Source organism: Silurus meridionalis, chromosome 19 (assembly GCF_014805685.1).
Source record: "Silurus meridionalis isolate SWU-2019-XX chromosome 19, ASM1480568v1, whole genome shotgun sequence".
NCBI classification, from domain to species: domain Eukaryota; kingdom Metazoa; phylum Chordata; class Actinopteri; order Siluriformes; family Siluridae; genus Silurus; species Silurus meridionalis.
Genome location: NC_060902.1, coordinates 3327969 through 3337078, shown reverse-complemented (window position 1 = coordinate 3337078; position 9110 = coordinate 3327969). Strand labels below are relative to the sequence as shown.

Here is a 9110-nt window from a genome sequence, read left to right as displayed (position 1 = left end):
CTGAATCTAGTGTCATATTACAGTAAATAATTTTCTGTAGTTGTAGACGAAGTACACAAACTATATATTTGAGTTAGAGATCAACTCAAAATATGACTTAAAAAAAAGTGCTCCCTTTAAACTTTCACTTGAGTAAAAGTGTATTTACGGTCATATCTACTTAAGTATCCAAAGTACTATGATTTATTATGGCTAAAAACCTTTATTATTTTTGTCACAAGACTCAAACCAGTTTCTATGAAAAGACTCATATATGACTCTCAGCACAAACATCTCCTAATAGAATGATATTAATGAGTCAAACACTGATTGATATCTATTAAAATGATCAGGAAATGATTTTTACAATATATTTTACAATAGACATTGTCTCAAAGCAGCTTTACACAGATAAAACTGTTATACAGTTGTATAAAAGAATGTGTACATTCATTGCCTATAAGTTTGTTTCCTATAGTTGTTTATTCCTGATGCGTGAGCCAGTGGCGACAGTGGCAAGGAAAATCTCCCTGAGATGGTATGAGGAAGAAACCTTGAGAGGAACCAAACTCAAAAGGAAACCGATCCTCATGTGGTCCGTTCATTGCAGTTCCATTATTGATGTGTGTAGTAATAGGTGCTTTAATGCAAAACTGTTTATCCAACCTGTGGTCCTGAGCCACTGTAGTAGACTGGTGAAAGCAATTACAGTCCAAATCAGTCCTCAAAGTTCTTGAGTTGATTAGCAGCTTCATGGATATCTAAGCTGTAGATGTGGAACCATCTCCGGCTGCACAGAATGGTCTCCAATTAAAATTTTCCCAGCTTACGTTCACATTGTTTGGCAGACATCTATATCAAGACGGCCTCGCTCAAGGGCCCTGGAGTAATTTGATCGAATAGAAATATAATATAATAGAAATTATAGAAATAGAATAGAAATATAATATAATATAATAGAGATTCTACAACAAATTTCTTCATTGTTCAACAGCAAGGAACAAGTAAGAGTAGCTAACAAACAGCTAAGCGAACGCTGATCAAACTATTTTAATTCTTTCAGTTAAAACATTGAATTTCTTCAGTTCTTTACTATCTACCATACAACAACACCTGTAGCCTAGATTTTGGCTAGCTATGCTAGCTATGACTATTTTACAGCCTACTAAACCACAAATGTTGCTTGTGCATTTTAAGTTTCAAACAGCTGCTACACAGGTCATAAACAGAGAGGGGACAAAACAAACGAGAATTTGCATTTTGCCTGACTTAGATTGCCACCCTAATAAAGTCATGGGGTCAAACCTGACCACCCCATTGTTAAATGTCTGTCTGAGTTCAGTTTTACAGCCCTAGCTTTATCAACAAAATCTATCTACACACAGACATTCACTCTTTTGGATACTAAAGTGTTCTGCTTCTTGTGGATTGTATATGATTTATCTTGAAAGGGATACTTTAACATTTTAGAACTGATCTCTGGATATTTATATAATCTAAATCATTCCTGACTCATGTACTCTATATCAGAATTTCCAGGTGAATAACAAGGTATAAAAGAGAAACCCCTGAGAGTGCGAGCCCAGAAACATGGAAACATACAGTTTAAATGATTATTTTACCTTGTAGTAAAATTTAATGTGTAAATAAATAGTGTCGTTATTTGCTTGAGCCATAGAAGATTTTTAATGCTGACATTTCTATTATTTCTATTATTCAATTATTTTTTAGTTCAAGTACAAGAACTAAAAATGAACCCTACAGTAATAAAGTTGATCATTTGATACACAATCATAAAATCAGGAGACTACATATAATTCAAATTAATGTATTAACTTCAATTATATAGACACAAGTATTGGGACAACTTCTTCCGCAAAGGGGTTGCATAAACATTTCTGGCACACAATTGTATAGAAAGTTATATATATATATATATATATATATATATATATATATATATATATATATATATATATATATATATATATATATTTATGCTTTAGCATAAAACTTTCCTGTCACTTGAAACATAGAGACCCAAAATTCAAAAATCATTAATGTGCACAAAGCCAGCTCCGTGAAGACATGGTTTATATGGGTTGAGTGGAAGATCTAATTGGCCTTCTGTAGATGAACTGCACCCCAGGCCTCCTCACCCAACATCAGTATTTGACTTTACTAACACCCTTGTGGCTGAATAAACACAAATCTCCACACACACCACAAAATCTAGTGGAACATCTTCTCTGAAAAGTGGAGGTTATTATATCAGTAAATAGGGACTAAATGTGAAATGGTTTAAAATGCTCAGGTGTCCAGTGTCCAAATAGTGTACCTTAACCATGTTATTTTGTACTTACTTTTGCACACATATATACATTACATACAATATATTTTGCATTTTATTAAAGAATTAACTCATGCAGTATCTGTTTCTGCAATATATCATATATTTTATTGATTTATTTTATTTCACTGTAATCTTATTCTATTATTTGCTCTCTCTATTTCAATTCTTTAATATTCGTAATATTTATCTGTCAACAAACAGTGATAAAAAGCATTTTACTGCATGTGAATGCACTGTCTATGGATATGTATGTGAGCAATGCATTTTTTATTAGTTAGTTAATTTTTGTTAATCAGTTCAAAACAAATTTTTGTGCAGAGCATTTTACATTATTTATTAATTTTTATTTATCTATCAATTTTATATTTTTTTAGTTTAGACACAAGGAACAATTCCGGTCTAAATTGATGATCCAAATTTATAATTCATTCATTTCATCGTTTGTTTTGTTCATTCAATAAGCTTTCATTAGCCTTTTTATCTTGGTTATGTCCACAGTGGATCTGGAGTCTATCCCAGAAACACACCCTGAATGAGATACCAGTTCATCTCAGGGCACACACACATATACACACACACACACACACACACACACACACATGCCCATTCATGCCTAGTTTTGTAAAGCCATTTTATTTGTTTGAATTTGATCGAATAAACAAAACTGGTATAAAATTGAATAGCTTTGTAGGTTGAATGCTGTCAAAAGCGTAATAGAGCCCCATTCTTTCAATTAATACACACCATTTAATACACATATTACAAAAGAGCAAAGAAATAAATAAATCATTTGATTGTCCTAATGATTAAAATCAAGAACATGTGCACACTGAACTAAATTTGTGAAGATCAAAGAGCCCAAAGATCCATGGGAAATTTATGGGAAAGTTGTGTGCATGAGCCAACAGTCTGGGTAGGAACACCCAGTTCCTCTTTCAGGTGATCTTGTGTTACAATTGATGCGAACATGAAAAGGGGCTTCTTTTTTTGTTTTCGACTTGAAAGCTGAGCGGTGCTCTTGCCATCCTGTCCACGATGACGTACCTTCACGCAGAGTCTTTAATGCCTACAGAGAGGCAAGGCAAAAGATCAACGTAATGCAACGGTATCAAAAAGTATGTGAGTCCTGTATGATAAGATGATGCTGAGACAAAATTCAATTCTGCTGGAACATGTTCACATGGAGGTCTATTCAGTATGAATAAGATTATATCATGCATTTAGAACAATGTCAAATCATACGGATGCAGACTTAATGTTCACATCCAACATCAGAATACGGCAAAATGTGATCCTGTGGCTTTTTTTTATAGGCACAGTAACTTGAATAAACACTGCAGAAATGGGAATTAATGGAGTACAAATACTTCTTTACTGTACTTAAGTAGATTTTTCTGGTATCAATACTTTTATTTCACTATATATTTCTTGGACTTGGACTTTTACTTTCACTTAATAAATTTTTTTTACACACATTTCTGTACTTTTTTTGCTCTTTACATTTTCATGACTTTAGTTTTCATCTTTTCGGTGACATGATCAATATTTTTTGGTCCAAGGCTTTGAAATTTTAATACAGGTGGACAATTAGATTTAGCATGCACTGAATCTGCTATTACAAATAGCTTGGTTAATATTATTATTATTATTATTATTATTAATAATAATAATAATAATAATAATAATAATAATAATAATAATAATAAGCAGACTTATTTTGGTATGTACATTTCTATATTTATTTGTTCAGCTTTGGTAACTGCTTCCTGATCAATGTTTTGGTGGTGTATTAGCTTATTTTGAGAACACTGGAAATTAAATACCATTTAAATTACATCAATTTTGACAAACAACAAATAACTGCATAAATAACTTTATCCAAGGCGGAGCAGAATTCAGATATTTAGATGAACAGTGAGGGTGAAAGGGCTTTGCTTAATAGCAAAGATGTTCAAAGCTTTTCTGGGATCTGAACTCATAACCTTTCCCTTAACTGCAGAAACTGAACCAAAATTGTCACCAATCAAAAGTCCTTTAATATTTATTTAATTCCTTTTTTATGTTTCTCTCTAGAATTTCCTCAGCAATCTGGCGCCCTCTATTGTTTACTTACGAAATGTCAGTTATCTACGACACGAAATGAACAAAAGCATTGGTACACCAGACCATGTGTGGTTCTTCACCAAACTGTTACCACAAAGTTGGACGCACACAATTGTATACAGGGTTTTTAGATGCTATTTTTGGAACTAGGAGGCCCAAACCTGTTCCAGCATGACAGTGCCCCTGTTCACAAAGCCAGCTCGATGAAGATATACTTTACATGGGTTGGATTGGAAGATCTTGAGTGGCCTGTTAAAAAGCTCTGACCTCAACCCTATTGAACACCTTTGCCGACTGCATCCCAGACCTTCTCACCTCACCTACAACAGTACCTGACTTTACTAACACCCTTGTGGCTGAATGAACACAAATCTAGAGGAACATCTTCCCGAAAGAGTGGAGGTTATTATAACAGCAAATGAGGATTTAATGTGTAATGGGATGTTTAAAAAGCACATACGAATCTTATGCTCATGTTTTTTTCCTAATACACTCTAATCCAATATGGTTGCAGTTCTCACCCCACCAAAAGCAAAGCTCTTTCCATCTTTGAAATCCTCTTTTGTCTCTTATAATCACCCTCAATTCGAGCAAGCAAATTGGAACAATGGCTTTCCGTGAGGTTTTCGCGGAATAAGACCACATGCGGAGTGCGACAAATCCCATACACAGATTGTGATGTTAAAACATTTTTAATGAATCAGCAGTTTTTCTAAGCCATTAAAAGACATAAGTTATTGATTTGCACTGACAAAATAAGAAAACAGAATATATTACAATATGATAAGAAACTGAAATCTATTTTTTTTTGTATATATAATCACTGTTGGAGTCCACTGATGACTTTTTTCACCATGAGGAACTGGTTCTCTCGGTGCGAGCGCTTCCGTTTAGCTCTTCTGTTCTGGAACCAGATCTGAGATGAGAAATGGAAATGACTACATTTAGTTTTGGATCTACAACAATAAATATCCACTCAATCCTAAGGTTTGCATTCTTCAGGTAAAACCAAAAACACCAAAGCTGAATAAAAATGGTTTGCAATTTCAATTATAAAGGCAACTAATGGGCTTTCAGTTATTCAGCAATATTTGTTGCACCTTCAGAAATGGAAAAGAAAAACCTTCCTCAATTTGTCAACTTGCACTATTGTCTACAATAGTTAATTCATTTATTAATCCATAACCGATTGACAAATCAGTTCCCCTATAACAGAAAAGCCGTCACCTGTATCCTGTCCTCGTCGAGATGCAGCTTCAGAGCAAGCTCCTCTCGGATATCGATCCCAGGATAGGAGTTTACTTGAAACACACTCTCAAGTATCTCGATCTGGAATCAGAAATAAAAAGAATAATCAGCGTAAATCTAAAGGAAATGAAATAATCATTAGAACATGATTTATTATAGTCACTATATTACTAAAGCAGATACTTCATAGTTGATGTGAAACTAAAATGTTCTGTTGGAGAAAAAAAAAAGTTTAGAGAGTGTACTGATACTACTATTATTAAATAATTAGACTTATATGTTTATGAATAATTTATAGCACATTTCAAAAGTCTTTTATTGTTTTTGAGACATTTTCCGTTTGTTTATATGCCACAAACTTGGTAAAAGAATTGGATATTGAATGACGTGAAGAAAGTTCTGTCCAAATTTGACATTTATGGTTTTATCAGAAGAGGTTGTGTAAGATGAAGAACAGAAAAGATGATGTTAGTAGACTGCCTTACCCCCACAGTCAAACATGGAGGTGGAAGCTTAATGGTTTGGGGTTGTTTTGGAGCAGGGAAGGATGGAGACTTATTCAGGGTGAAAGGAATCCTGTACCAACATGGCAACCATTCCATACTTCAACACCATGCAATTCACCATACAACAAGACAATGAGCATATGTCCAAGCTCTGTAAGTGATATTTAGAGAGCAAACAGTCATCTGGAGTGTTATCTATCATGAAATGATCTTCCCAGTCATCGCACTAGAATCTGAAATGCTCTGGGAGGTACTGGATCACAAGGTCAGAAAGAAATCCCCTATTAAAAGACACCTTTTTACAAGAGGAATGGTTTCAGAAATCTGCAATGAGGTTCTGAGAATCTGCACCGCAACTTATTTTACACAAAAAGTTAGAGATTGTGTGTTTCCAGCAATCGAGAACGAAATAGAATAACGAGTACGCTACTGGCGTTAGATCTAATATTATATGTGTTAGTATCAGCATTAGTTTGTTTACCTGCAAACTAGAGAAGGCAGTTCGGGGTCTTCGTCCGATGCACCAGTTGAGTGAACGTCTGCAGTTTTCCACTGGTGCATCACTTTTCCTCTCATCCATCATGGATAATTCCAGAGCACTGTCTGTCTTTATGAAGCAGTCCTTTTTTGTTGGTTGCACATCTGATGAAATGAAAATGTACATTGGAGACGTACACGAATTTATAAACAGCAGCAGTGCAATAAATGGAAGTAAGACAACTCTTATTCTAACTGATTAAAATAAAGTTCTGCTAAATGCTCACGTTAGATTTGTCAACACTAGTATAAGAAACAACAAACGTGTTTCAAGCATTTTCATATGCGATCATATGAAGGTGCATTGTATAAATACTGTAGGAAATAAATCATCAGTATAGGAATCTTCAGACAAAGTATTGTGTATTTATATATAAAATAAATTGTATTTTTAGTATTAACTATTATAGATATTTAATTTATCTTTTCGAATAATCTTTATTGAAAAAAAATAAAAAATAAACAAAAATATGTTTCCAAATAACTTTTTACAGAACATTTTTTGTATGTCAGTAAAGTAAGCAACTTTTTTTGCATGCAGAAAAATATGCAATTTAAAAGTCAGTCTTTAGAAGAACTGTATGAGATTCTTCATGATATCCAGTGAAACCTACAAGCAGAATTCCCTACAAAACCTGCAAAACATTCCACATGGGGGCTTTGCACCAAATACTGAGCTTGTTTAGATTATTACTGTTTCTGTACCATGTAGTATTTGTTCTTTTTTAACTCAGAATTATTATTATTTTTAAGATAATTTGATTATCTTTGCATATATAGAAATTACACATATGTATGTATACGTGTATATATTGTGTATCAGCATGTCATTTTCTCCCCATGTTTTCCACTTGTAGAATATCACGATGAATTACTCTAAGAAATGAGTTTTAAATGATCAGTTAATTAAGAGTGAAAAATAACTAAAACCCACACAGTTCCATCTGATCTTCTTCCTTTCCTTGTGACTGGAAAGGATTGATTGGAATTTTTAATCATAATATAATACAGTATATTATATTAATGCACAATCTTACCAATTATTAAAAAAAAGATTAATAATAATAATGATGATGATGATGATAATAAGTGAAAGCTACCTGTCCAAGGGCGGTGAAGAGTGTAAATAGTGGTTCTCTGGTCGGCTCGGTCCAGACCCAGAATGCGGTCTATAGTAAAGAGAGAAAAGCGGCTCTGGTGCGCGCTCTCCATGTTTCCCAGGAAGAGAGGAGAGCAAAAGAAAGAAAGATCTCCAAGTTGTTTGAAGGAATGACGAGACCCAGGCTGTTCTGTGGCCCTTTTAAAAAGCTCCCAGGCTGCAACACGTCGCTGATTAAAACCAGGACAAACTTTTGCATGTGAATGGTTTCAGGGCGCAGACACAATCAGGGGGCAGCAGGTCGATGTACAGGTAATTCTGTCTCCAAATTACGCGCTACAAGCGTGACCACCGGGGCGTTTATCCATTACCCCTGCGGAATCCCTCCAAGCTCGTTCTTTCCTGAGACAAAACCCTTCTCCAGTGTCCCTTTTCTTTTTGCCCACCAGGTAGAAAATCAGCTCTCTTATTAATTCCCTCCTCAGCCTCTCATTTCCTTCAGCCGACTGAGCGGCATTATGTGAAAGCACTCAGCTTGCCAGTAATCTCATTTATACGCGCAGAAGTTTAAAATAAGTGTTAATAATAATATAAAAAGAAGGAGGTAAGGCTATTAAAGCTAATCCTGATGAATATTCCCTCCCTTTTTTTTCTCCCTGTCTCTTGTCATGCATGCAAAAGGCATCCGTGGACTAATCCGACAAGTTGCTCCTGCATTGTCCCGCATTCAGGGGGCCTAAAATTCACCCATTCAAGCTGGCTTTAAATAAATATGCGACTTGTTTATTTACTTGTTTACTCGAGTGCACGAGCTGCTTCTCCATGCCTTGCATTATTATGGTAAAAAGTTAGGACTAATTAGAACTATTTAAATGCAAAACCCGAATTCAGGCCAATTAGGCTTACAGAAATGAGAAGAAAGACGATTATCGGTCGTGAAAACATTTCAAGAACTATTTGGCACTTTCATATTAATATTTAATCTGTACATTCCTTTATTGTCTCTCGAGAGTGTATCTTTTGGCCTGTAGTGTATGCTTAAGTTTTCAGACTAATGCTTTACACCAGGTAATTCAATTATTTGAGACGGTATGAAGATACACTGGTACTGTTATTTCCAAGTGTGTATGCAATGTTCATAGTCTTATAACATAATAATAAGCTCAAATGTATTGTTATAATACCAGTTAAAATCTGTTTAGTCTTAAAATCCTCTCAATGGTCAAAGCACATCCCTAAATAAATATCTGAGCTGCCCTTCAAAATCTGAAATATATTTCATTGG

General features: G+C 34.5%; 1 protein-coding gene across 1 annotated transcript; it reads right to left on the bottom strand.

The window, feature by feature from the left end:
* Positions 1-5111: 5111 nt before the first annotated feature.
* On the bottom strand, positions 5112-8310 carry hesx1 (HESX homeobox 1). The gene is made up of 4 exons (XM_046875384.1): positions 7827-8310; positions 6671-6831; positions 5663-5764; positions 5112-5351 (listed from the first exon to the last, which is right to left on the bottom strand). The coding sequence occupies exons 1-4, from the start codon at positions 7936-7938 to the stop codon at positions 5256-5258; spliced, it is 471 nt and encodes a 156-aa protein (XP_046731340.1). The 5' UTR covers positions 7939-8310; the 3' UTR covers positions 5112-5255.
* Between the last annotated feature and the right edge of the window lie 800 nt (positions 8311-9110).